Consider the following 27,421-nt stretch of genomic DNA (forward strand, 5'->3'; position numbering starts at 1 on the left):
AAAAGAGAATAATACTCCTTTCTCAATAAAAAAATAAAATAAAATGACACTATTTCTACTTTTCCTTTGACAGTTTTGCACCACCAGTGTGTTGGTTTATCACGAAATCCACAATAAAATAAAATTTTGTGATTGAAGCATAAAAAAGGTGGAAAAGTTCAATCAATCAATCAATCAAATTTTATTTGTATAGCACATTTCAGCAGCAAGGCATTTCAATGTGCTTTACATAATTAAAATAAAAACAGCATGAGAAAGAGATTTAAAAAAACATTAAAACATAAACAGTGAGAAAGAGATTTAAAAAAACATAATTAAAACATAAACAGGGAGAAAGAGAAATAAAAAGCTGTAGAGCTTTAGCTGAGACGCCATCAACTGAGACTCCAACCCTTTGGACTTTAGTCAAGTAGTAATACTTCCTCAATACACCACAATCCCGACTTGATCCAGTTGTGGGGCTTATTTTTAAGTTGACAACAATCAAAAAGTATTTTATAAAAATTTTGACCATGTGTGAAGCTTTTGCAGGATATGGTGGTGGGGCAAGCACTATTTAATCCAAATTCCAGTTACCTCAATAGATGAATATGTTAAACAGCAGAAGAAGAAAAACGAGAATCGCATTTCGAATCAGGAAGAAAATGACCACAAACTATCAGAATGCTATGCATTTTATTTGCACTTGTAACACAGACCATTTCAGCTCAAAAACATTCATGATGGCAACTTTACATATTGCAACAGATTATTGCATTTTTTTCCCCCTTAATTATAATTAAATAAACGTTAAGTATTGCCACACGAGACTTTTATAGTCCACATAGTTTCAGGTAGTGTTAAATAAAAAGCAAAAACATCGTCCGCATTACATGATTTTACTTCCTGTTCGTTCTTAACATTGTGTCTACAGGACCAACACAGACACACATTTTACATCAATGTTGCTTTTCTCTTTGGACAGAGATAGTACAGAGTATGCAAAGGTGGGATTGTTTTCCTATTTGTAGCTAACTTTTCAGCTTAAAAATAGTTTTAAAATGATAAATCACTACAAAATAAATGACTAGCCAACCGTTTGACCTCATATTTGGTTAATAAAAAACTCAAGTCTGTCGACCTGCTGCGGTTAAGAATAAAACAAATGGAGATCCTGCATATTTAGCAGCGACGTTTACATAAGTCTGAGCCCCCCAATTGTCCTGCATCTGGCTGCATCTGTTGCACAAGTGTCCCTGTAGTTCGCATACGTTCAGTGCCTAATCAAAGTTGGCACGACCAACTCCTTCAAAACGAGCCGAGTGTTTCAGGAGACGCGTTACGGGCATTTGTAGTTGTATGGCAGCGACGAGAGCGTCGACGGGTTTAGGTCTCGCACTATCTTGTTGAGGCTGGAGATCTTCTCTTCCAGCAGGTAGTTCTTCTTCTCTGTGATTTTCTGCCGCTGCTCCGTTATTTCCAGAGCCTCGATCAGCTGAGAGTTCTCCACGTACAGGTCCTTGATCAGCACGTCTGCTTTGCCGTTCCTGTGGAGCTGCAAGAGTCGGAGAAATGAAATGATTTACCGGTCGCGTGTTAAAAGATTTTCTGTTTGGAAAGTAGGTGGACACAGATAAATTGGTAGAAAAACAAACTATTTTCTATGCCAGTCAAACTTTCAAATAAAGTGTAAATAGAACATATTAATATTAATGTGGTGTAAAAGCTTCTCACAAGTAAAACATGATGGAAACATTTTATTTAAAAAAAAGTAGTTTGGATTTGTATTAGGCCTGAAAAACAACCTTTAATCTCTCATTAATAAAATTGACTGACTTTTAAAGTTTCAGTTACTGGAAGAAAAAATATTTTCACAAGCATCTACAAAGGAGCTCACTAGAATTTATTCATCCATCTTTCCGTCTTCTTAATTTTAGCTTATAAAAGTTGATTTTACCGGTATGTGAAGCCACTTTTTGAGGATGATCATGACATACCTGGTCCTTCAGCTGAGTCACCTTCTCCTTCAGCAGCAGCTTGACGTTATGGAGTGAAAGTTCGATTTCCCTCATGCGTTCCTCCATCTTCTTCATCTTCCTCTCTCGTTCATCCTGGTGAGAAGACAGCCAGAAATATAGTCAAGAAAATGCAGACGTAGCAAAATGTGATTTTTTATTTCATTTTTAAAGTTGTGATAAATAAAGACGTGTGACTAGAAGAAGAAAACAACATGCAGACATTTGGATTTTTTTCTGCGACATGGTTGCTTTATTTTCCAACTGATTTTTGCAGAGGATGATTTTTGGTACAATTCTAAAAGTGATCCCTTGAAAATAAATTAAAATTAAATATGCTTAAAATAATTTCACATATGCCTACAAAAAAATAAATCAATAATTTAATGTATAAATAAAACTTAAGAAAAAATAAATAACCATACAACATGGAGGAGAAAAAAAAGCGACAACTCAAAGAATAAATATGGCAATGATGGCACACCAATTAAAGATAAATACTACAAAAATAGTAAGTGAAAGAAACGTGTGACAGAAAAACTTCACTTTGGTTGCGCAGCAGCAACAAAAACAGGTCCACAACATAATTAGCTACATTTATTGTCTGACATGTGAACATTTCTAGCTTAAACAGAAAGAAAACAAAACACCAGGAGTCTTACACCATACAGTAACATGTCGGGTGATTAAATGAAGAGGCTTAAAGGGCACAAAATGGACCTAAAACGTAACTTTTCTCCATAATAAGGCAAATATCCACACCATTTAGCCTCTGAGGATTTAAATACCCCATCACATTTATTACAAAGAGTAAAAGTGCTCTAATGAAACTTCCCACACATACAGCATCAAAACTCCCTGCAATCAACCCAATTTAGTAAACTATAACAGTCAATATCTGTCGAAAAAGTTACATTTTCTAAAATATGTCTGGTAAACATAGCTTTAAGTGTCATTGTTCTAAATTCACATTGCTTGGTAAAAAAATAAAAAATAAACAAAAATACCCCGGCAGGATCTCTCTTTGCTCATTTCTGCCCCCTAGCAGCGGAGAAACAGAATCGCACCTTTGTGCCTTTTCAGTCAGGCACATTTGTTCAGGATGTGGGAGAGCATCACATTTAATGCTCTGACTTCAAATATGTCAGAAGAGAAGAGAAGTGTTAAAGAAGTTGAGCGCGGGGGAAAGCGGCGGCTGTCACAATCCACCGATCCGCCTGCAGCTGTCTGCGTGAGCAACCCGTTGCTCCGGCGGCGCCCCCTGGAGAGAAAAGGCAGGAACACTTCACCAGAGGTCTACCCTCTCCTCCAACCCTCAACACACACACACACAGTCGTGTTTTCATCACTTGCGGGGACTCCACACTGACTTCCATTAATTTCTACAGCCTAACCCTTACCATACTCCTAAAGATCACATATCTAACCCTCATCTTAACCTTTACCCTGAACCAAACCATCACAGATTAACCACTAACCTAAAAACAACAATTTCCCGCATGGGGATCAAGAAAAAGTCCCCACAAGGAGCAATGGTCCCCATAACCCCACATTGTATACAGAAATAGGTTCCCATAAGGATATGAAAACCTGGTACGCACACACACACAAAGTCTACAAGTTTTTTTTTAGGTCTGCTAGATGTGTTAACTATAAATCTATTCTATTAACTAGAAAAACAGAAGAAAAAAAATCCATGAAACTATGAAAAACAATAATAATTCCAGTAATGATGGCATTGGATCCCGAGTGCCTCACAGAGTATTCATTTATTCTGAATTGTATTACTTTGTGGTCATTATTCAACAAGCACACATTTTTATGCGTTTGGTGTGATTTACCGAGACAAAGTGAAACAGAAGAGAAAGCTTAGCTCTCACTGTCTTACAAAAAAATCTGAAAAGTGTGGAGTGGAAATCTCATCAAAAAGCTTAGAAACCACCTAACTACTTAAAAAGTGGAGATGCATCCACTCTCTTGTGTTGGATCATTTAAAATCCTAATTATATATTACATTATATTTTTGTGGCTTAAGAGATAAATACTTCTGCAAGGCACTGTCAAAAGTTCATAGTTATATTATCTGAACATAGATGAAGCCTTAACACAACTCAGTTTTAGTATAAAGGTCTGCAGTATACAGAGTTACACATTTTTGTTTTTGTTTTTTTTGCTTATGATCAGAGTCATAAATCTAATGTTATTAGCTTGACAGAAACAACAACAAAAATAAAAAACAGGAACCAGGACCACACCCAGATGATCACCGCAGCTCAACTCCTTCAGCCCAGAGATGGAAACTTAAATAAGAACAGTGAGTTTTGGGACACAAACAGTCTGAATGGACTGGACACCAAACCCAGAAAGTAAACACTACATGTGTGGCATGAGAACAGACAAGATGCTGGGATAGTGATGTGTGTGACGGCAGCAACAAATAATAATAATAAAAAAAAGAACACAGAGATCCCAGCATTTAAGCTGAAAGAACAAAAAATAAAATGGAAAAAACCAAAACTGAACAGAAATCATTCAGCTCAGATGTCTGAAAAATTACACTGATAGGAAAATTATTGCATTTTCAGCCATCTTTTAGAACACGTCGCATCTTTTGCAACATGTGACGTGTTGTGAAAGTATTCACACCCGTTGGGCTTATTCACGTTACAATCGCAAACTTCAAAGTATTTCCTGGTTGTTGACTGCACTGATGAGTCTGAAATGCAAAACCCCCCGCCTACCCCAAAAAAATGCGTTCTGGACACACCGCCACATCTGGTGGTGGCAGCATCATGCTGTGGGGGATGCCTTTTCCAGGAAACATTGTTACAAATGTTAGAAGCTACAAAAGACTGGGAAGCAATTTATTGAGAAAAACTTCCAAGGGGTTTGTATTCTTTTGTATAAAACTTTTTTTTTTTTTAAATACAAAGCTTCCAACAAAATTCTAGAAAAACTATCATCACCCTGGGCGACCTTTGCTCAGTCATTTCCAGCACATTTGGCAGCAATGTTTGTGATCTGTAATTTTTATTTATTTATTTATTTTATAAAACATTAGCATAATTTTTAAGCAGCTGAAGTGAGCGACCTCAGTGGATTGAACACAGCTTTGACTTGCACTGTATCCCATGACAACAGATGACCCACAGTAAGACACGGTGCGCAGGTTCCCCTTTGACAGTTACAAATAACCAGAGTGGCAAAAAGTAAAAACAGAATGATAGAAAATGAAAGAGGATGGAAGTAGTGCATTGTTTACTGTACAACGATGCAGTGGTGCTAAACCGTCTAGTTTGGATAGCTCTACATTTGCTGCAAAGTAGATGCGAGCCGAAGGTCTCTGTGTTTTTCTTATTGCAGCGTATAATCGAGACTTTTGGACATGATTCTAAGTTTTAATTTTGCTTCACCTGCATGTTGTCTGGGTCGTCACCACGCTGCTGTCCCCTCAGCCCCCTCTGAGGCGATGGAGGAAGATGTCCGCCGTACTGCGCGTGAAACGACTGAAAGCAAAAGAGAATAATATAGTAGAGTAACTCCTAAAAACAAAACAAAAAATACATTTCAACGAAACTTTTCAAGCATTGAACAAAGTGCTGAAGATTTTGTTTTTTAGGAAATCTGGATTTGTGTTTCCACCAACGAATGCTGACACAAAAAATAAAATAAAATATGAGGAATTTTGAGCATTTTGTGAAGTTATACTTTGGTATAAGTTTTACACATAATGATTAATGCTTAGTAGAAATGCCATAAAAAAAATTCTAACACATCAGTATTACATTATTATCAGAAGCAGGACTTTGAAACAATCATGCAAACAAATGTGTATTTTGTAGAAATATTTACTGAGCTGGTCATGTCAGACCCTGATAACGAAGCTTTTTCCTTATTAAACATTTTTCTTATAATTTCAGATGTTTTTTCTTCTGGTAAAATTGCATCTTTTCCACTCAATATTTATGACTACATTCTCACAATTAAACAAACAAACTCCCTAATAACCTGTTGTACAACTCACATACGGGAGGAATGAAATAAAAGTCACTTTTTGAAAATGTTTTCTGGGTTTACCTCCATCATGTGTGTTGATATTCGAGCCACCTGTGTCTTGAGTGACTCGTTTTCTTGCAGAAGACTGTCCAGTTCTGCGTGGCTTTGCTCAGCGTCGCAGCCCTGAAACAAATTTAATAGACATCAGGAAGCTGCTGCTTCATCAGACCGCTTTAGGAGCAAATAAAGGAGTCGGATCTTCACCCGTGGCAGCTCGGCTTTTGGTTCCAGCTCCTGTTTCAGGAAGAAGTTCTCCTGTTCCAAGGCCTTCAGGAAGGAGGAATGGCTCTGCTGTTTCTGTTTGCTCAGCGAGAGGATCGTTGCGTCAAGCTGTCGGATCTGAAAGGCACAAGCTCAGAAATTTAAACACTACAAAGATCAATTGATCCAGATTTTTATTTTATTTTACATTAAACTCTCGTTATTTGCTGGTGTCAGCTCACCCTCTCTCTGGACTGGACGAGGTCGCTGCTGATGCTGTGGACTTCAGCTTTAAGCTTCTCGTTTTCTTGCCTCAGCAGCTGCTGTTCCTGCTCCATCAGCCAGGAAAGATCTTCTCTGTTCGGCTTCCTGCTCTGACTCTGCAGGCCGCCGGGGTGCAGGGCCCTCTCCAAAATTTGGTTCTGATATTAAAAAAAAAGAAAAAAAAAAAAGAATCACACTTTTGCACTTCTGTTTTTTGCTAAACATTGTAAAAAAAAGACAGAAAAACAAAGTCTCACCTTCTCGTTTGCATTCTGCAGTTGCTTGTGCAGCACTGCGACCTCGTGCTTCAGGGAATCCCTCTCCTGCTGCAGAACACGGAGGTCTGACTTCAGGCGGGCGCTCTGCCGGTTCACCACCTTGAAGGTTTCATCTGCAGATACCAGCTGCAGGGGGTGGGAAGACAAGTTCAAGATTCATTTTCCAACTCAAAACTCTTAGACTTCTTCATGTAGAGACGGTACTTTCTGTTAAGTGATTTAAACTTGGTGAAATGTGGCTTATTTTTAAACTAAAGTTGCAGCTAAACCTACTTAAACGTCAAAACTTCGTTATTCGTCTGGTAAAAAGAAAATCTTATTAGGGATTTTTGGTCTAGTTTCTAGTACAAACATCTTAGTATACTTAAAAAGATAAAACTAACTTACTACTAACTTTTCAGCAGTAAATAGCAGTTTGTTTTAAGTCAATAATCCCTTATTACTGATGAAAAAGTGCTGGTTATAAGTGACATAATCTGCCAGAGGAACAAGATATTTTAGCTTATAAAGGGGAAAAATGTCTTGTTCCACTGGCAGATTATTTCCCTTATAACCAGCACTTTTCCATCAGTATTATGGGATTATTGACTTAAAACAAACTCCCATTTCCTGCTGAAAAGGTACTAGTAAGTTAGTACACTTGAATAAGATAAAACTAAGATGTTTGCACTAGAAATCAGACCAAAGATACTTGGATTTTGTGGGGGGTTTTCAGTGTTGTGGATGTTTGGTTCTTACCTGCTCCTGCGCTTTAGCCAGCTGGCTGCGCAGACCGGCACTCTCCTTGTCCACCGTCCTGCACTCCTCTACCAGACTGCTGAGCCGAGTCTCCATCGATTCCACCTGGAAGGCCTGACGTGGGGAAAAAAAAAAAGTTTCCCTGATTGTTCTTTCAAAACTTTTAAGAACATTTAGAAAATGCAAATACGAGTGCAGCGACATTTTTGTCATTTCACAACAAAAACAAGTCGTCGTACGGTGGGAGGAAACGGTTTTCATGCCATTCTACACATACGGATCTGAAAAGTGTGGCGTGCGTTCGTGTTCGGCTCCCAGCGAACCGGCTCGCCCACGTTAAGCCGCTCACCTTCTCCCTGAGGCCAGACAGCTGCTGTGAGAGCTGGCCATTTCTCTCCTCCAGCTGAGCGGACTCCTTCAGAGCTTTGTCAAACTCTGCCTCCAGAGCAGACACACAAGCTGCCATCTAGCACAAAACAACCACCAATCAACTACCAGCTACCGCCAGGCTCAACAGCAGGATGGGGAGCGGGGTGCGTGCTGCCGACCTTGGTCTTCTCCTCGGAGTGGAGCGCTTCCCTCGTCTCGTTCTCCTTCATCAGCTCCGCCAGCTGCTCTCGCAGGCTCCCGATGTCGGCGACGCTTTGGGCGTTTTTCTCCACCAGGAGCCCGTTGTCGTCCTCCAGCCGCTGGCTCTGCGAATGCAACTCTGAAATCTGGAGACGAGTCAAACCCTTGAAATCCATCAACAGTAAAACGGTTCTTGACGACAGACTCTCTCTCTCGTTCGGAAACGTACTCCGTTACCTGTTTATTGAAACTGTTGGCGGCTTGTTGAGCTGTGAGCTTCTCTTTCTCCAAATCCTCCAAGGTTTGTCTGCAAATGAGAAAAATAAAAATAAAAGCAGGAAAGTGATGATATTTCCCGTCAGAAGAGGAGGACTTCAAGGCCCTACAATAAAAGCAACATTATCTTTTGTTTTAAATGGGAATATTTTGAACAACTGTGGGGCTATGAATGCTGTGCCATACAGTCTCAGCTGCCGTAAAAAAGAAGCACTAAATACATTTTTATGATTTTTTTTTTTATCGTTATTGCAACAGTACCACAAAATACCACGATTAAATTCTAAGACCCTATGAAAATATCTTATTAAAGAGGCTCACATCAACTCGTCCTTGGCCTCCTTCAAGTCTCCTTCCTTCAGAGCGGCGATGTTTTTTTGCAGACAGACGTTTTCCTCTGCTAGTCGAGTAGCTTTGTATCTAAAGGAAGATGGACGTCATTAGAAACTCATGTTACAAGACGTTAAATCAAAGTAAGCTTCGTGTTGAACACATACGGCGAATTCAAAGACTCAGGATGGGGTTTTACGAGGACGAAAGCAGCTTAGCTCAAGTAATCTCGACGTTCACAGGCAGGGGAAGTGGCTCTACGTTGTGACTGGGGGGAAACATTGAGAGTGGATCTAACATCAGACCCACTAGTGGGACAGGGAAGCAGGCGCCACTCGGGATCCTAGTTTTTCCTCCCGCTTTACCTATGAGCTCGAGTGGTTTCACTTATCATCTGCGACTCGTCCTGCAGCTCTGCGATGGTCCTGCGCAGTTCACTGTTCTGCTCTTCAAACTCCCTGCAGCATTCCTCGACGTCGAACCCCACCGGGGGTTTCTCCTCCGGCTGCGGAGGAAGCTCGTCCGAGCGTCGCTCCGCCGGGTCAGCGTCCGAGTCCGACAGCCCGTCCTCCTGCCGCTCCAGTTGGCTCAGCAGGTGAAAGAGCTCGACGTTCTCCGCCCTCATCCTGCCGATCTCGTCCACCAGCGAGGCGCGCCGGTCGCCGAACTCGCGGAAGACGTCCAGCCTGCTCTCCAGGCTCCAGACCCGCTTCTCCAGCACCTCGTTCTGGTCTTTCAGTTTGGCGTTTTCGCACGCGCAGTCTTCGTACCGGATCTGGAGGTCGGCCATCCTCAGGCTCTTCGCCTGCAGCTCCCTCACGTGCTCCATCAGCAGCACCGCCTGCACTTTGAGCTTGTAGTTTTCCTCCAGAGCCCGGCGGCTGCTTTTCAGCTTTTCGCTGTGGCACACCAGCAGACTCTCTAGTATTTCGGATTTCTGCTGAAGCAGGGCGATCTTCTCGTGCAGCAGAACATTCTCCTCCCTGGCCGTGTCGTACAAGTCCTGCAGGTTCAGAGCGGGACTCTCCTGGTTCTCGCAGTCAAACGCTCCAACGGTTCCCACAGATTTGTCCCGGTTTTCACCCCCTTCCTGTTGGCTGCGAGAGCCATCTGATAAACAATCAACCTCAGCTGGATCACCTGCCGCCTCCCGCAGCATTAAACCCACAGCCCCAGTCTCATGATGCTGCTGATCTCCGTGCAGACAGCTTCCGCCGACCTCTTGTGGTTCGGTCTCCTGCTCGGGCCATTCAGCAGCTGCTTTATCTTTGTCAGCAAACGCCTGAAGCGGGGAGGCGTCTTCGCCCCGACTCTCGTGGGAAACCGGTTGGCATTTGTTTTTAACAAGTAAATAATCGCGTTTCTGATCAGGAGAATCACCAACTTTGTCGTCGCTGAAAGCGCAACAGTTTTCCTGGTTTTTATTCGCTCCGTCTTGGCCGTCCTGCTCATCTGCTTGATCCTCAATGGTGGCAAAATCGCCATCGTCGAGTTCCTGATCGGCATTTATGCATCTCTCTAATACGTCTTCATCCTGATTGGACTGAGCTCGACAAGATTTGTCGTCTTGATTCTTTATAAGCACATTTATACCGTTTGATTCCTCTCCGTTTGTACTGGATACAACCTGCAGCTCCTCCAGTTTGCTTCTAAGAACGACTCTTTCCACTCTGAGCGCCTCGACTTCCTGAGCGTCTCTTAGCTTCTCCTCCAGAACCGCCAGATTCTCCAGGATCTCCTTCCGCTCCAGCTCAAAGTCCAGCACTGCCTGCTTGAGAAGCATCTCCAGTTCTTCGACTTTCACCTGCAAGTCGTCGCGCTCGGTTACCAGCAGCATCCTCTCGGCGACCAGCCTCTCGGCACCGGAAAGCGCCTCGTCGCGTTTCGCCTGCAGCTCCGAGTTGCTGCCGAGAAGCTCGGCCCTCTCCTGCTTGAAGTCTTCCACCGTCTGACTGAGCAGCAGCTCCGCCTGCAGGACTCTGTCCTCGGACCGGGCCAGCAGCCGGCGTTTCTCCTGGAGCCGGCCGTGCAGGTCGTTCAGCTGCATGCTGAGCTCGATTTCCTTCCTCTGGGCCGCGCTCAGAGCGTCCTCCAGTTCGTTACGGAGTCGCTCGTTCTCCGTTCTCAGTGCTTCCATCTCTTCGCCATGGACGCCTTCGAGCTCTCGTCGCTCGTTTTCCCACTCCCGATCGAGTCGCTCTCTTTCCTGCGCTGAGGCTTCCTCTGCTGTTTTCCGTTGTTCTTCCGCGCCCTCTAGAACTTTCTGCATTTCTGCTTCCCAGTGCAGCTTTTGTGCGGCATGGCTTTCGGAGAGGGTCGTCAGCTCGCTTTGGTGGCGCCGTTCGAGTTCGAGGAGTTGGGCCTGAAAGCGCTCCGCTGCAGACTCCTGATCGCAGGAGAATCGATCTTCTGCTTCTCTGATTCTCTGGGTGAAGCTGAGCTCAACTTCCTTCCTGTACATGGTCATTCAATGTTTGTTACAGCAGCAATTTAAGACATTTGTCTGCTTTGTTTTTATGTCTAGATAGCAAAAACAAACAAACAAAACATCTTAAAGACATTTGGATGTTTATGTTTGAACACCTAATATAGAGATGCACCGATCCGATATCGATATCTGTATCGTCCCGATATTGAAAGATTCTGGATCGGGTATCGTAACAATGTGCCCGTCCATGAGTGCAGATCTACTCTGTCTAATTCTATGCTTCGTGCTCTGAGCAGCGTCATTCTTTATTACTTATTTTACATCATATTTAGAGTTTCTGAATTACCTGAAAGAAGATTTTTGTTGCAGTTTATTTCTTTACATGCATGACCAACTTACTGTCATTGTCAGTTTCTTCATTGTTTATTTTACACTGGCTGTAAAAAAAATTGTTCAGTCTAATTACTTATCTCATTTTATAACAAGACATTTTCCTCATGTTGTGAGAAAAATAATCTGCCAGTGGAACTAATACTTTTTCCATCATTACTGAAAAGACATTTCCAGATGAAAATGTTTCTGTCGGCTAGTTTTGTCTTATTTAAAGTGGACCAACGTGTTTGCCGTAGACGCTAGACCAAAAGCACTCGGTAAGATTTGTTTTGCCATGTAGACGTTGATATTCACAGAACTTTTCCATCCAATCTGACTGAGCCTGAATTACTTTTTCAAAAACAATAAATACCTCAAACGATCGCTTTTATAAAGTACTGACCCAGAGCTGAAAACGGGTTATTTGTGGATTACTTTTTAGTTCGTCCATCTGATGGAATCCACTTCAACTACATTAGCATCTCTGGTTGTAACGTTACAAAGACGTACGAAAACTTTTACAAGCCGCGGTCCAAACTTCTCTGTTGATTTTTAAAAACTCCCAGTCAAACTTCAACCATCAGGTCTCACCTCTCTGTGGCGATGTCCTCTCTCAGTCGGTCCAGCGCTGCGCTGAGCGCGTCCCTCTCCTCGGCATGCTTGTTGCTGAGCTCCCTCAGGGCCTCTCCGTGTCTCTCCTCCAGCCGCTCCCTCTCCTCCGCCATCAGCTTCTCCGTCCTCCTCTCGTCCTCCTCTCTCTCGGCCTCCAGCTTCTCTCTCTCCTCCTTCAGCCTCTCCTGGATCATCCCTTCGTAGTCCTCTTCCAGCTGCAGCCTCTCCCTCTCCCAGTCTTCCTTCAGCCGCCTCTCCCTCTGCTGGAGCTGCGCCTGCAGCTGCAGCCTCTCCTTCTCGAGCAGCGCCCGTTCGCTCGCCCAGCGCTCCCTCAGCTGGTCCTCCTTCTCCTCTTGCTCCCTGACCAGTCGCAGCATCTCTTCCTCCAGCAGCAGCTGCAGAGTCTTGCTGTTCTGCTCGTCCTGCTGCGCTCTCTCCTCCCGCCACTGCTCCGTCAACGTCTTCACCGTTTCGCTTTGCTCCTTCTCAAACAGCAGCTTCGCCTCCTCTAGCTGGACTTGGAGTTTGTTCTGGTGGCTTTCCTCCAGGACTCTCTTTTCCCGCTCCCAGTCGTCCAGTAACCTCCGCTCCGACTCGTCCTTTTGCCGCTGCAGCCGTGTCAGCTCCTCCGTCAGCTTGCTGACCTCCGCGGCGTGTTGGTTCTTCAGCTCCTCCGTCTTGGCCAGGAGGTTTTCCTCCATCTCTGCCTGCTGGCTCTCCAGAGAGTTCAGCTGGTCCTCCAGGTCGGCGATCTGAGTGTGAGCTTCCAGGAGCTGCTGTCTGAGGTTTGCGGCTTCGTCTTCCTGCTGGTTCTGGAGCTCCTCTCTCTCAGCGGCCTGCTTCTGCTCCAGACGGGTCCGGTCCTGCTCCGCCTGCTGGAGCTGGTTCTGAAGCCGCTCTGCGTGGCTCTGAGCTCCGGCCAGCTGCTCCCTCAGACCCCGGGCCTCCTCCTGGTGCTGGAGGATCAGGGCAGATTTCTGGTCCTTGTGGGTCGCTTCCTGCTCTTCCACAGTCCTTTCAAATTCAGTGATCTGAACAGGAAAAAAAAAGAAAAAAGGGATTCTTGCATATTTTATAAAAAAAAAAATAAAAAAAAATCACACTTTCTTCATATTTCAAAGCCTTTTCATTTCTTTATTTGAAGTACAAAAATCCCTAAAGTTCATCATGTCTGCTGAGCTTCAATGGAGAAACTTTTTAAACTCATTTGAAAAATATACAGAACCTGGCTGCACTGTTTAATAGAGAAATACATGTACAATTGGACTGAATCGTTTCCTTGAACTGTCGTGAAATTATGTGTTATACATTTATGCAATATAAATACATTGAATTCAATAGAAAAAAAAACAGTTTGAAGACAGACAGTTTTTGTACTTGCAATCCAGAAAAAAAAATCTAATTACATAATTTTCCAGACTCTAAAGCTTCCAGACCTCAGCCCAGCTGAAAACAGCAGTAACAGAAGCCTCTATAAACGCAGTAATGGATGACGAACCTTGCTTTGAAGTTGGTTTTGTAATTGCTCCATTTCCTGGAGGTGCTGCTCCTTCAGCTGCTCCAGCATCATCTCAGCTTCCAGGCTCATGCTGAAAGGCTGGACCTCGTCTGGACCGATACCTGCAGGCGGTCACATGATCGGCTGGTGTCAGTATGACGGAGTTAGATCGACAATAAGCAACGTGTCCAGCCGGGTGTGGGCATTTATCACATCGTTCATCATTTATCGTGAGCATTTCGGTTGATTGTTCTCTCGATAAATTTGTGTTTGTGATGCTGTTCCACGCCGTCACAGCCACACAATTACCTAAACAATTAGTAATAAAAGTTTTTCATCATAATGTATCACTCTCACAATAGTACTACAAAATGGCGTGGTAAAATCCATATTGCACATGAAAGCATGAATAAATCAGCTTCAATAATCAAAGCAGAGGAAAATAAAAACTGTCATTTAATGCAGTAAATTAGCTGCTGCGTTGCTACAGCTTACCAATGCTCAGTTTGTTTTAAAGATGTATGAATGCTTGAAAATTTCCCAACAGCATTCCTGCTGTAAACATCACGTTTGTTCGCGATACAAACATAGCAAAGTCTGCGCTTAGCCCCGGAGGATGAGGGTTTGTTTCCCATGACTACCTGGGTCGGACTCAGTGCCGGGGCTTTTGCTCTCCAGCTCCTCGGACAGAGGTTTGCCTCCAGACTCGTGAGCTCGGCCAAGACTGTGAAACTCCCGCAGCTCCGACTGCAGCTCGTCGACACGGTCCCGCAGCTCCTGCCGCGTGAAGCAGGAAGGAGTTAAATGAAAATAAATTTGGCTTTAAGCTGACGGGACAACAAGCGTACGGGGCGGTTTACCCTGCATTGTGCTTCGTAGCCGCAGCGCAGCTGTTTGATTCGCTCCTCCTGGAGAAAGAAGTCGGCGCTGCCGGGGTCCAGGTCTCCAAACTGGAACGATATTCCACATGTTATGCGTGGAGATGTACTCTGTAGCTTTGAAGTATCAAAACAGGAAAACGAGAAGGACTTTGCACCTTGTCTTTCATGATGTTCTCCAAATTTTCCTGCAGTTTGGCTATTTGGCTTTGTGCCTCTGTTAGCTTTTCAGTGCTGTCGAGCAATTCCGTCTCAAGCCGCCTGTTCTCCTGAAAACACACAACAGTTTATGTTTGTTTTTTTGTTCTAAATTCATGGATGAATGTAAAATAAAAAGCGACAACGTGACTCGACGGCCTTTCGGCACCTTGACCGAGATGGAGAGGTGATCCCTGAGTAACGATTCCTCCTCCCGGATCTTCCGGATCTCCGCCTCCAGTTCTTCGCGCTGCAGGCCCGCCTGCTGCTGCATCTGGTCCATCTCCTTCGTCAGCTCCGACCGGACGGCCATCAGCTTCTCCTTGTAGTCCTGCTCAAGCTTCCTGCCCACGTCAATCAAAAAGGGTAAATGGACATTTAGGACAGAAAAAGAAACGAGTTTCCATGTGACAAATCCCACAGAACAGTACGATAAAGAGTCATTTCTGAAAGAAAGCCAACCGAGCGCTTCAAACTTAATTTCCTGTGCCACAGGAAAGACCATAAAAGCTGGATTTTATTTCATTTCATTTATCTTGGGATGCTTGTACAGTAAAATTTGAGCTCATTTAGACACTTTAACAGCCTTGCACAACTCTGCTTCAAATAAAGAACTTTACAAGTCAATGTCACTTTTATGGACAGTTATAAAAACAAGTGAAACTGAGATGTTAAATCTGAAGCGACTGATTGTTCTGGTGCACCTAAAAAAAAAAAAAAAAAAAAAAGCATAAGTCCTGCTGCACGAGTCAAAACCAAAGAACACACAAGGAAAGAGCAGATGCACTTTGCTAACTATACTTTCATATATAGTTTGTGAAATCTTTCAGGTCTAAAGTTAGGATGACATCCAAGATGTTTGCAGATGTTATGGATGCCCTGATTTCCAAAGTCTACGACGTTTTGACTTTTAGTCAGGAAAAAAACAAAAGCAGAGGCGACGACTGACCTGAGGTTGAGGTTGTTCGTGTGCTCTATCGCAGAGTGATGCTCGTCCACTTCTGTGGCGAGCTGAGTCTTCTGCTTCTCCGCTTTTTCCAGATCAGACTGGAGTTTTGCCTTCTCTCGGATTTCTCTGTCGACTCGCTCCCTGAGAAGAGCCGCACAGGTTTGGGTCAGCAGAACGAAACAAGATCCATCATCGTGCAGTTTTGACGCTTTCATTTCAACTAGATTATGAAAACGGTCTCGTGGATGTGAACGAGCAGCGACTCTTCCTCACAGCAGGTATCTGATCTCGGCTTTGAAGCTCGCTAGCGCTGCTTGGTGAACTTGATTCTTGGTGCTGAGCAGCTCGTTTTCGAGAGCCACGGTGAGTTCGCTGAGACTCAGTTTTCCTTCTAGATTGAAATTCAAAACCTAAGGGGAAAAAAAAAATGTTTTTTTTTTTTTTTTTTTACACAATTGTATTTCTTTTGTTTCAGAAAGATGGGCCGAGTCAAACTACGCTGTGGACCTGCAGGATCTCGGCGCTGTTTTCTATCCCCTCCTCCATCCAGGCGTCCAGGACGTATTCGGCCGGCGTGAAGCCGCTGCCGTCGTCGAGCGTCGAGAACAGACGCATGCCGATGGTGCTGGTCAGAGCCGAGATCCTTCGGCCGCCCTCATCGAACGGCTGCAACCGAAACCAAACCGCATCTTAGACCTACAAACACTACAGAGATCCAATTTATAGCTTTTTTTTTTTAAACAAACGATGGAGGCTTGCTTCTGTCTTACTACTTTTCACATTTGGTGAAAGCTTTCAGAGTACTCCATTTGGATTTATGTGACAAACCAGCACAAACCAATCCATTTGTGGGTAATTTAGTCTAATTGCAGCCAGAACTTCGAGGCCTGTTGCATAACACTAGTGAACAAACAGCGTCACGAAACCCAAACACACCAGACAAGTCATGCAAAATGTTACGTGAAGCAGAAAACTAACATTGCACATGATGCTGAACAAAACCTCCAACTGATACAACGCGGTGGTGGTGGGAGCATCAGGTTGTACCACATAATGGCATGTACTGGGAGTATTCAACTTATATTTTATGCAGCCTGTTTCAACTATAGAGCGTTTATGTTGATGCATATGGGCATTTAAAATTCTTTGTTTTTCTTAGAATGAGATTTTCGCTGAATCACGGGCTTTCAAAAATGAATGTAAAAGTAAGACACAAAGGATTTCGCTTTAATAAAACCTGCTTGTTTTTAAATACAAAACACATCCAGCAACTTTTACTCACTTGGCTGCACTCATTGCTAAAAGTGGGTTAAATATAGTGAGCTTTTTGTATGACCCACATCCTGAGAATAAGACAAAAATCTGAAAAACAACCCAAATACTAAAGGAAACTATATGCAGTTCTTTTATAAGGGAAAATATTATTTAACATAGATTTTTTTTAAAAATCTGAATAATCTATTTCTTTAAAATACTACATGTCAAGTTCATAGTTGAGCAAATGAATCAAATTGTTTTTTGTATTTTTATTTAATAGAAAAAGATAAATAAAACTGACACTACAGCGCTCTGTTCAACTTCGCCATATTGACCAAGCAAAAGACGGTTAAAGAGTCTTTTGTTGGGGGTTTAATACATAGGCACACCACACTTTTCAGAGTTTTATTGGAAATACTTTTGAAAACTTTTGACCATTTTCCTTAAAATTCTGCAAAAGTTTGTGTTTGTGTAATCCCTTAAAATACATCACGATTTGTGGCTGCGGTGTGGAAAAAGTTCAACTGGTACCAACACTTCTGGTCGGTGAACCAACCTGAGTCGAGTGATGTCGTTTAAGTTGCCTGTATGGAGTGGAGGCGGAGGGAGTTGGCGGTTTGTTGTTCACGACCCTGGAGACGAACTCTTGGACATTCATCACTCCGTCGTCAGTGAGATTGAGCAGAGCGTCACCGTTAGCCTAAAAACAAAACTGTTGTTTAAAACTAAGTTTAAGATAAGTTAAAACGAAATTTATTTGTAAAGTTGAAGGATTAGCATTCAACTCCTCGGTTTCTGTCAGACCTCCAGACCCAAATGTTCACACAAGGCCAGCAGTTCAGAGTGAGCGGCACATCCGTCCCACGCTATCGCCAGCTCCTCGCACGCTTCACGCAGCCGCTCTTCCACGCGGGGAACGACGGACCCCCGGGCCGTGCTCGGCTCGTCGGGGTTCCACAGATGCATTTGGCCTGCGCCACGGAGGCAAATTCAGTCCTGAACAAGCACCATCACTGTGTGGGGAACTTTCTGAAATGACTGACTCGGACATACCTTCCGCCTCGTACTCCTCTGTGCTGCTTTCATGGGCATTCCAGCGCTGCCGGAGGAAATTAAAACACAAAAAGTCTGGGTTTCTAAATGTTTCACCAACTAAAATGTAATACTTTTTAACACCATTATGAACTGAATTCACTTCGCCACAGAAATGTGCAAAATTTTCCCAACCAACTGTAGATGAAAGTGCACTTATCCAGAATAATAAAAAAAAAAAAAGACAGAAAATTAGCTAATTAGCTCACTCGCTAGCCACCCAGGGTATGTTAGCATCGAGTCTAAGTGTGGCTGAAATGTTGCCTGACAGAAAAGTCCGTGACAAAAACATAAATAAATAAAATACATAGAATATATGAGATTAAACAATTCTGTCAAGACAAAATTTAAGACCTGTGATTAAAATATTACAATGCCAAATTAAATTTAAGACATTTTAAGGCCTTAATTTTAGATAAACTTTTAAGACCAAGTTGTAAATGTAATAAATTTACAACATGACAAAAAAAGGAAACAAAACAAAATACTATTTTACAAACCAATAATTTACCAAAAACAAAAAAAAATGAATAGGCTGAAGTCAAGGCTTATACTTGCCAACCCCATTTATAGACTCCAGTAATGAAAGATGTCTACTGTCCCATCAGGAAGACATGATGGACGCTACATAGACACGATAATATAAGACTTTTTAATGATGTGTGGACACCCTGAAAATTCCCCTCTAAGAACAAGTGCTGGAAATATTGATGGTATTAAATGTTATAAAATTATCAATGACAAAAATTATTGTCTGGGTCCCTTTATGAAGTGGGACAGAAAAAACAAAAGTAAATCAAATTAATCTTCACATATTTGCCTTTGTCACTCGCAACTGATTTCACACAAATTCCTCTGCTTTTAAAAAGGAGTTTGGCCAGGTGTGACCTCCTGAGCTGAAATCTACTCCCAGAGTCGCCCTCTATTGTTTGGGAAGCCGTCACAGCGGGAACAGAGAGCAGATGGGATTCTGCGAGTGGCATTTTGATACATGGAGTGGAGGCATCCAGGAGGGTGGGGGTCGCTGGAGCTCATTGTTCCTCCACCCTCCTCCACCCACAGCACCAGGTCTGCAGTCTCTGTGGCAACCCCCCACCCGCCTCCCCCGTGACCCAGACCCATCTGCTGGCCCACAGCGGCAGACATCATCAATTGTTGGAGCCTAGAGTAGTTAACACCGAGACACACTTCAGTTCAGCGTCTCAGTGTGTGTTTGTCGACAGGCGTCAGGGGCGGAGTCAAAACGGGATGCTACAGGAATATGTAGATTATAATTTTATACCATTCCTGACATTTTAAATCAAAACTCTTACCTAATTTGGTTTAATTTTCCACATGTTGCACGATACATAAGTTGGGTTCTGACTGGGCAGAAGCAAAACAAAGAATTAGGAACTTTTTATCTAGTGGGAGATGATGCTGTACTTGTCATCACAAATGATCTCTCCTCTGGCAAAGAAATCTGAATTATTCAAATTAAAGATGGAGCAGACCCCTCACAGCATCCATGTCCCCCTGAGGAATAATCAATGAACTGCAGCTAGATTCAACCCAAACATGCTAGCTCACGACTCAAAGCTCAACGCGGCCAGCGTCGGGTCATAAAAAAATGCCTCCAACACCGGTTACGTGTTGATAATCCACGGCTTTTGAAACGGCAATTATGCCAACGTTATTTACAGAAGAGTACCGGCCGCTTATGCAATCGGTGTCTTGTGAATCCTGCGCTGGAGCGACTACCTCGCATTTTAAAAGGCCCACTCTGAACGACGCTAAGCTGATTAGCTAAGAATACCGCCTCAACGCCTGGCAGAGGCTGCCGTGTTAACGCAGTACAGGCAAGGACAGGACAGGAGGCGATAAGAAAGGCATCCAAATGTGTTCAGAGGGGAGGGGGAGCCTTAGCCGTTTACCTCACGCTTCCTGGGAACAGCCGAGTCATAGTTGTCCTCCAAGTCGTCCTCGTCGGCTGGGTTAACGTTAGCAACCTCAGACAAGTCTGAAACGGGCTCCAGGAACTCTGGCGTGGAGCGGCGGCCGTAACGTTTGCCGCCCTTCACGAACTTTGGTTGGATTTCGGGAGACTCTGTGGTGAGAACGCGACAAGAAAAGTAGCAATTTATAGCACAGCGTTCTGATTTTTTTTTTTTTTTTTTTTTAATAAAAATGTTTATAAAAACCAGATATGATGAAAATACAGATGCACAAATCTGGCTTTTCCTGTTCTTCTTAAAAAGAAAAAAAAAAGTGCTGTATATTCTTTGATAAAAGTGGTAGCTTGTTTATAGGTAGAAAATGTTTTATTTGACCTTCCAATCCGAGGTGTTTAAGAGAGAACCATCTATTTATTGCCACTTCTTCAGCTTTAAATGCAGACAAAGACGCTAAAAATAACCCCTGTGACTAATATTTACCCAACGCCTTCGGTGGCCACTTCTCTAAAGCTGACAGCTTCTGCAAAAAGCAGAAACCAAATGATGCTTTTAGACCAAGGTGTTCCCATTCTCTCAGCGACGCTCGCATCGCATTACAGGTCAGCAGGCGCATTATTTTCAGGAAATTCACCGGAATCGCAAATATTATTCTTTCCACTGAGACGTGACACTTGACAGGACTGTATTTACTCTAGCAGTTCAAGACGTGATTGTCAATATTACTCATCACAACATTAAAAAATAAAATAAAACAAAAAAAAAATCGATCCTTGACCGAGACAGTCGGCACAAAGTGAGACAATGTGGACCTGAAATCATTTTTGCATCAAGTACAGCAGACAAGCGAGGCAGAAGTCGAGCAAACACGACAGTCAGCTAGATGGCCGGAGATGTGCAGCTGAGTCAGCATGAGGGCTGCTCCGCCTCAGCAGGCACCTTCTCCACTTTTAGAGTCTCTGAGGTCAATATTTAACTTGAGGCTGTTCTAAATAAAGACGTTACCTGGCTTTGGCGAGGGTTCCTGTTCGGCTTGAGGAGGCTCAATGGTCGATGACAAAACCAGGATCAGAGCGTGCTTGAATTGGTCAAAGTCGACCTGAGAATGAGAATCAAATATGTCAAAAAACAAGGCATTTTTAACCCCGTCGAGTCAGAATTTGACTCAGACACGACAGCGAGCGAACTGCGAGGACGGCGGCCATCGCCTTCAGAAAATGTACTCCCACAAATCAGTTTGTATTGTGCCTGAATTTTTCTATGCAAACTTCCCACTAAACGCTGCTCGCAGTCTGATCTCGCACTAAAACTAGACGGTGCGGTGCGGGCAGGGCTGCATGTGCCTGAATGATGGGGATAACCAATAGGACTGGACTCAGGTGATAAGGCAGCAGGTGATGCAGCATTTATGCATCGATGAGACGAACTCGGCTCGCGAAACATTCCTGAAGAAGCACAAACAGCTTCTGCGTGCTTTTCCTCGTTTTCCCTGAAATCTTTGTTATGTTCTTATATGCTGCTCAATTTTTTATTTATTTATTGTTACTGAATCCAGGGAATTCGATCAAACACAGGAAATTACTCAGAAGAACTCTGGTTGCTTTACGCCTAAGGTGAAGTTACCAGAGTTGTGCGCGCATTGGAAGTTTAGCGCGTTGATTAAATGCAACAAATAAGCAAAACAAAGAAGAAAAATGGAGCTTTGAAGGCTTCTTGAGAAGTCTGCCGTATAGCAGTAGCTATAAATAAACTTCAAGATTGCGCCAGAATTTAAGCGATGCAACTCTGCAAGAGAAAGCCGATCGAAATTCCTTAGCCGGGCCGTAATTCCCTTGAAACGTGTCTGACTGTCTGGAAGATGCTTCAGCCAGGAGCAGCAGAGGTCACACTTCAACAATCAGCAGCTGCCAACCCTGAATACGCCGATTTTCTTTGTGCCTCCGAGGCCGACGGCTGGCGCTTTTAGGGGTCCTTTTTCTTTCTCTCTCCCCCCCCTCCTCTTTGGGCGTTCATTGTGGGGCGTTGCGGTCGGGCGATCGGTTCACCTAACATTCACCCCCGCCCGCACACACCCGCACATGAGAGACAATAGCCACCCGTCTCCAACACGCTTATACACAAGCAAAACCCAAGGAGAAAGTGTGGAGGCAAGCATTTTGGAAAAAACAAAAACAAAAAACACTCATGTTTCATCCAAGGAGATTAAAATGAATAAAGGATAATCAGTCAACACACGCACTGAGTTTTTCATATTCAACTCATGCTGTTGCTTCATATATTCACCCACAAAGAGCACAATCCAAAAAAACAACACAACACGCGAATAATGATTAACCCGAGCGGTCGTCTGGGTGATGGATGCGCTGAATGGGATTTTCTCAACAAGACGGCAAACAAAGCAGCAGAACGTATAAAAGGCGAGGGGGTTGTGGGTAAGCAGCCAATTATGGAGCGTTTCCTTCAGGAAGGCAAAAGAAGTGATGAAGACTTTTTTTTTTATTTTAAACATGTGCTGTCCAACAGTGTGGCACTCAGAACTGGGGTTTGTTGTAAATCTGACGGGGCTGTCGAGGTGAGACCCAACAGATTTACTTTCACAAGTGGAGAATTACAGCTTTTGATCCACTTGATGTACATGAAACTGTATTAGAAATGGCTTCGGGTTTAATTCACGTAGTAATAATAATAAAAGATTAGATATGCTTGGGGTGCCGTGGTGGTCCAGGGGTAAAGAACAACAAAAAATGTGTTGGCCTGAGTCGTTGATGCGATCATCACAGGTTTGAATCCCGGCCTGATGACCTTTGCCCCTCTCTCATTGCCCACCTTCCTGTCTAATAACTCTCAAATAAAAGGCCACTACAGCCAATAAAACCTTTACCAAACATATTAAGATGAGATGTGCTTAATGCAGAGAAGGAGAAACTACTTTCACGCAAGATTTCTGAAACATCCAACAGATTACATATAAGGAATTTTTTAAGACCATTATGATTTAACTTTAACACAAATATGAATTAGATTTTAGATTTATGGCAAACTCATTTCGGGCTAGATTAATTTGCTTGATGGTCATGTCGGGGTTCGCACGTTTAAAAAGCGCCACGTAAAGTTTGTTGATCTACTTATTATGGTCTAAACAGAGGAGCAGATGGAGAGTTCAACCTGTTGAGGAAATAAATAAAGTAAGCAGGGTGCAGGCCGTAACGAGCGCAGCGCGCCAACGCCGCTCCGCTCGAGCAGCGGCGGAGACAGAATCCTATCAGGATCTGCACCTGCTTCACAACAAGCGACAAGCCGGAGCTGGAAGACGTTAAATAAAAGAGGGAAAAGCTACACTGCTTACTTAAATAATAGTCTAAAAACAGAAGCAGTAAAATCTTAATTAAAATAACATTTTCTGGCCTGGGTCTATGATTAAATTTCATCAGTCAGGTTGGATCTAAACTCTAAAAATGAATTACAAAAATGCTGCTAAGGTTAGCTTAAAAACCTACCTATAAACGACTCGCAAGAAAGAGAAAAATGGGATTTTTGCTCACCCTGGCAGTGAAGTGGTCTAGGTTCTGGAGCAGAGTGTGGATGAGAGTCGGCGCGGCATCGTCCAGGTGCAGAGACTGACAGAGGTCAGAGAGCTCCTCTGGACTCAGGGAGCCGCAGCCGCTGGTGTCGAAACTGTTAAAGACTTCCTTCAGGCGCTCCTCGTAGTCGTCCTGCCCTCGGCCGTCATCCATCCCACAGGACAGCAGCCTGCCCTGCAGCGGATAGGAGACACAGGAGTTCAACCCGGAGAGCTCACAGAACCGAGCGTTCCTGCTCGCCAACGCCACGCGGCTTACAAGCAGGAGGGGAGCGTCTACTCCGCCGGCGCGGTTTTCCGACGGCGCCTTCATCTGAGACGCGGCTCTCAGCCACTGAGCTCGCCACAAACTCCTCCAGCGTCATTTATGGCGGAGGCTTTGGGTAATCCGATTACAATGATGAGACTATCAGGTAAGTGTTGCTCAGGGACTGAGCTTTAGACACACACACACACACACGCCTGTAGCAGCATTTGTAGAGATGGTTTTACTTGATCTGACTGTAACGATTATACAATCAGGTGAACTGACAGTGATGGGCATTTCTGAGACTGAGAGACATCTTGATGCAGCCTGAAGGTAAAGAGTAAACTGTAACCTTGTTAGGTAAAAGTCTGATAACGTGACGGAAACGGAGACATGCTCGATCTCCGAGGTTACACCAGGACAAACGTTTCCAGCATTTACTGGTCAACAGCGTGAATTTCACACCAGCAGATCGAGTTCTTCACTTTCATTTCTGACGCTTTATTTGCTTCCGCTGAAAAGCAACACCAGCGAATACAAACTGATTCATTCAGCGGCAACACACTGAACATTTCTGCTCACGCCTGTGCATCTAAATACACACTTCACTGAAACTGTATTCATCAATATGTTGTTTTCACAGCTCTAGGAATTACTGCTGCCTTTCCGCTTTAAACGAGAATCCGATCATAGTTTTTGCACTTCTGACTCAAACGTTTGCGTTAATACCGAGATACTATCGTATTTTTAGTCAATATTATCCTACTGTGAACTTCTCAAACAAGCCTAGCATACGATCAAATTCATCGCTGCTGAAATGATTCATTTTGTTGTTTTTGTTCCCTCTTTGCCGTTTGTAGCAGCTTCACAATTACTTGCTTTCTGTTTTTAATAAATGGCGCCCCACTCTGGGATTTTGACAATGCGTGCGCTGTCCGACCTCCTCCTGCTTTTCCAGCTGCTCTCAGAGATCATCAAGCACTCGGGCAGGCCAGGTGTCCCCCCAACACTCCAGACTTGGGATCCCCTCCATTCACCACAGACAATAGCTGCCTCTTCACAAAAACAAAAAAAATAAATAAATCAATCAATCAGGACCCTACATCTGGACGTTTCAGGGGCTTCTGTAAGCAAAAGAATCACACAAAGAAACTGTGTAATAATGAGGAAACTAAACGGATCAATAAATAAATAAATATGTGATTCGCTTTACTTTCTACAGCCGACCTCTAAGCCAATTTAGCTCTTAGACCTTCACCATCAGAGCTGCTTACGGGGACGACAGCTGCCGCCGCCGCCACAGAGGAATCACCCGCTCCAAGTCATAACAATGAGGTTAATCCTCACAAGCAGCATTGATAGGTGACTGCATTCATTATGTCCAGCAGACGTTTGTCAGGAAAATACTCAAAAGTGTTCGTCTTCATGCGTTAACCCCACAGCCTGTTGATGCAGCATCATTTTAAATGAGGCCTTTAAAAACATGATGATGATGATGATGATGATGATGATGATGATGATAAGCCCAAAGTTCTTCTTTATTCTACTTCTTTGTGTGTTATTGTGGGGGGTTTTAAACTTCACACTAATTAAAACGAAATTACGTTACAGAAATCAAAACTTTAACCGTTTAAAAACGAGTTTGGTTGTGATCACGGAAATTATTTCTTTGTCATTGTTGTGTAAAAATTTAGATACAGAGTTTAGAGAACAGAAAAAGAATGAAGGTAGAGGTTTTTAATTTCTCAACTTTGGATTTACTTCAAATTTCCCTTTTTTTCCTAATAGTTCCTACGACATTCTGGACATTTCAGAACACAAATCACACAGTATTTTCTGCATGTTCTCACGATGAAAACGAAACAAAAACATAACGGTGAAGCAATAGAGGGCTGTTCCACAACACACACACACACTCTAAAATGACTTATTTCTGTTTAATACGGCAACACAACTGAAACGTATCAAATCTGAACCATTAAGTTATTGAGTTATTGGTTCAGAGTAAATAACTCAAAAACCAAAACACTTAGTGAGTAGGAAAAAAAAGGTTTTGGTGTGGTAACTGAAACATAAAATCAGTGTAACACAGAAATGTAACATTTTATCTCGGAGATAAATAATTAAGAACTAAAGCTGACATGTTTCTGCACTTCATATTTTATCCAAATTTATTAATATTTAGACATAAGTGCATATCAATGCATTTATCAGTGCATTTCCAACCAGCAGCGTCAGCAATATTATTTTACACAAATAATAATCACTTCAGATTTCTCTCGTCTTCAATAGGATGAGATGAAGCTTTTAGTTTGCAGTGAATTTTTTATATTTTTTAAGGCTCCCGACATAAAGAACAGCACAAAACATAACATTTTTTCACAAAGCACTAGTTGCATAGTCAAAATTATCTTGGCACCAATTTTTCAAAAATACAATTAAATTGCATCAGAAGTGCCTCAGCAACACTTTTTCAAAGTAAAAATAAAAGACGACAATGTTTATACATCGATAGTCAAATATCCAGCAGTTTTCTTTAAAACATTTAAAACAAAGTCATTGGTACTTCTAAATCTCGTTGTTTCTTTACTATAAAAAAAATCCCCATGTTGCTGTCTAAGTTTAGTTTTAGTCTGCACGTTTTTTATTGACAACGAAACCCTAAAAGTCCGAAATTTCTAGTTTAACAAGACTAACCAGAACAAAGTGATGGGCTATGCTAACGAGGCTAATCTTTTACAGAGGGATGTTTGAAGGAAAGTGTTCGCTAACTTCATGTTTTAAAAAAACGCAATAAAACTTCAAAAAAAAAAAAAAAAAACTTCCCACAAAGGTTTAATGTTGGGGAAACAAAAAAGAAAGAAAAACTCACCGAAGCCCCCAAACTCGGTTAGCAGTTGTTTCCTTTTCGGACGCGAATATTTGGGGTGGAATAAAAAAAGTTTACAACATTTCTCTGCTGACAGCGCCGTGTTTCTCCTGGAAGTTCATTTATCCTCTCAGGCTGCTTGACAGACCGTCAGTGTGAGGTTAGAGGCGTCTTCTTCCTGAGAAACATTACAGAGTGCGGGAAAAAAATACAAAACAAGAAGTCTTCTTGACTCGCTTCCTCGAATCCCCTTGGCTGTACAATCATCCTCCAGAGGTTTGTAGCGGATTTTGAAAAGCGCTTGACAGAGGAAGGGGCGGCGACTGAGGGCCAGCGGCGGACTCACTGGTCCCAGCCTTCGTCCCCCTAGTGGACGAAAGCTGAACTGCTCAGCTTACAAGCCACCATATTGTAAAACTTTCACCTGCTTTCTTCTCAATGCTCTCCTACACATTTGCTCTCTCGCGATATGTCTCTTTGTCCAAAAATAAGCACCTCTGTATTTGACTTAATATCAAAGTGGAGGTCAAATGGGAGCACACTTACAATCTTTTAAAACCAAAAGCCACTAAAGGAATTTATTTTCTCTATTGCCACACTTTACTTATGTGATTGGAAGACAGCCATCTACATACACATCCATATTTAAGACTCCAGGCTGGGAATTGAACCTAGGACCTTCTTTTCTCTAGAAAACAGAGCTTTTCTGATGGAAATGAAACAGGCTGAACAGTGGCTGGCTCACTATGTAGCTTAAATAATCTGCTGTTTTGGTCATCTGTTGCTAATGCTAAAACTCATTT

The 27,421-nt window shown here is 42.9% G+C and overlaps 1 protein-coding gene across 2 annotated transcripts; it reads right to left on the reverse strand.

Annotated features, from left to right (window-relative positions):
• Positions 1–656: 656 nt before the first annotated feature.
• nin (ninein (GSK3B interacting protein)) lies at positions 657–27,294 on the reverse strand. Of its 2 annotated transcripts, XM_088002504.1 has the most exons (29): positions 23,762–23,830; positions 23,465–23,677; positions 20,928–21,021; positions 19,905–20,077; positions 17,953–17,998; positions 17,704–17,870; positions 17,456–17,599; positions 16,150–16,308; positions 15,916–16,052; positions 15,643–15,783; positions 14,863–15,037; positions 14,654–14,764; positions 14,478–14,567; positions 14,259–14,394; positions 13,618–13,739; positions 12,099–13,150; positions 9,073–11,160; positions 8,699–8,797; positions 8,339–8,408; positions 8,080–8,247; positions 7,881–7,997; positions 7,532–7,645; positions 6,773–6,919; positions 6,494–6,673; positions 6,255–6,389; positions 6,072–6,173; positions 5,408–5,500; positions 1,977–2,090; positions 657–1,534 (listed from the first exon to the last, which is right to left on the reverse strand). In XM_088002504.1, the coding sequence occupies exons 1-29, from the start codon at positions 23,813–23,815 to the stop codon at positions 1,319–1,321; spliced, it is 6,657 nt and encodes a 2,218-aa protein (XP_087858630.1). In that variant the 5' UTR covers positions 23,816–23,830; the 3' UTR covers positions 657–1,318. The 2 variants fall into 2 exon arrangements, with proteins under 2 accessions (XP_087858630.1, XP_087858629.1); XM_088002503.1 differs by lacking the exons at positions 9,073–11,160; positions 23,762–23,830 and adding an exon at positions 26,622–27,294.
• Positions 27,295–27,421: the final 127 nt, after the last annotated feature.

Source organism: Poecilia mexicana, unplaced genomic scaffold, assembly GCF_051168715.1.
Source record: "Poecilia mexicana isolate PSO_F unplaced genomic scaffold, ASM5116871v1 scaffold_22, whole genome shotgun sequence".
NCBI classification, from domain to species: Eukaryota; Metazoa; Chordata; class Actinopteri; order Cyprinodontiformes; family Poeciliidae; genus Poecilia; species Poecilia mexicana.